Raw genomic sequence first — 1,167 nt, 5'->3', positions numbered from 1 at the left:
ATTGGATTGTTTTCTACATTAAAAAACCGACCTCTCATATGATGACAGTGGCGGAGCTGAACCCGGGCCCACCCGGGCCTAGGCCCGGGCATCAAAGCTCTGTAATGATATTCATTAGATGCAATGTAAACAATTCCTTCCCTAAAGTTTAGATAAAGCCAACCACAAGCCTCACCAGAGTACTAACAAGGGTATACAGGTGCATATAAGTAATTAGCAAGCACTTTTCAAGTAAAATACCCAAAGAAAAAGTTAGAAAGTGGACACACCCACATCCGGGCCCGGGCATCAGTTTAGTTCCAGCTCCGCCACTGTATGATGAAGGAGTTTTGCTGCTAATTCGCTTGTTTTTTGGCTGGATATCATCATAAGTGATTTTGCTAATGGGATAATTTTTGAAGCAGACAGATATTTTTCTGATGACATCTCAGTTGTGACAGCTTCAAATGGCTGAAGAGTATCAACAGCTTCTTTGAGTATTGCAGTCTTATCACTTGCTATGAGTAAGTCACTACGATTGAGAAGGCACAGTGTTGTTCGAATTGCTTCATCCTGCTCCAAGTACCTTCGTAGCATATAGAAGACGCTGTTCCATCTGGTGTCAACATGTTGGATTAACTTATGCTCTGGTAAATTGAGTCGAGCTTGAATGACCTTTAGCTTGTCAGAAGCCTTTGTACTTCTATGAAAATAGCTGACAATGTTCTTCACTGACTGTATCAACGATGACAATTCAGGTAGCTCAGAAAGTGAATTTGTCACAACAAGATTTATCTTGTGAGCGAAGCATGGTAAGTTTTTCCATGAATTGTGGTTGATTGCATTTGTAATGTTTGCAGCATTATCAGTTGTTACACAGCAGACTTTGTCAGTTATATTCCATTCATCTGTGATGGCTTTGAGGATCGCAGCAAGATTGATTGCTGTGTGGGACTCATCAACATGTTTTGTCGATAAAACAGCTGATTTAAGGGACCAATCTGATGTGATGAAATGACAGGTAACTGTTATATATCCCATATTTGCTCTTGATGTCCATAAATCAGTTGTCAGAGAGCAGTAATCAATCCTGCCTAGTGCTTCAAGAAGATCTCTCTTCTTTGTCTCGTATAGCTCTGGCAGACTCTGTCGCATTATTGTACGACGACTTGGAAGACTGTATCGAGG

General features: G+C 40.9%; 1 protein-coding gene across 1 annotated transcript; it reads right to left on the bottom strand.

Moving 5' to 3' along the window:
- Window positions 1-288: 288 nt before the first annotated feature.
- LOC105316338 (zinc finger BED domain-containing protein 4-like) lies at window positions 289-1,134 on the bottom strand. Its single transcript, XM_011411173.1, has one exon. It carries the CDS (start codon window positions 1,132-1,134, stop codon window positions 289-291), a length of 846 nt encoding a protein of 281 aa, XP_011409475.1.
- Window positions 1,135-1,167: the final 33 nt, after the last annotated feature.

The sequence above is a fragment of the Amphimedon queenslandica genome, unplaced genomic scaffold, assembly GCF_000090795.2.
Source record: "Amphimedon queenslandica unplaced genomic scaffold, v1.1 AMPQUscaffold_1459_Cont26530, whole genome shotgun sequence".
Classification (NCBI taxonomy): Eukaryota; Metazoa; Porifera; class Demospongiae; order Haplosclerida; family Niphatidae; genus Amphimedon; species Amphimedon queenslandica.
Note: the sequence above shows the minus strand (reverse complement) of the source record. Positions and strands in the feature narration are given on the sequence as shown.

What these genes read in the sequence shown, in the direction of transcription:
- LOC105316338 (XM_011411173.1), bottom strand. Translation starts at nt 1,134, where the DNA reads ATGCGACAGAGTCTGCCAGAGCTATACGAGACAAAGAAGAGAGATCTT.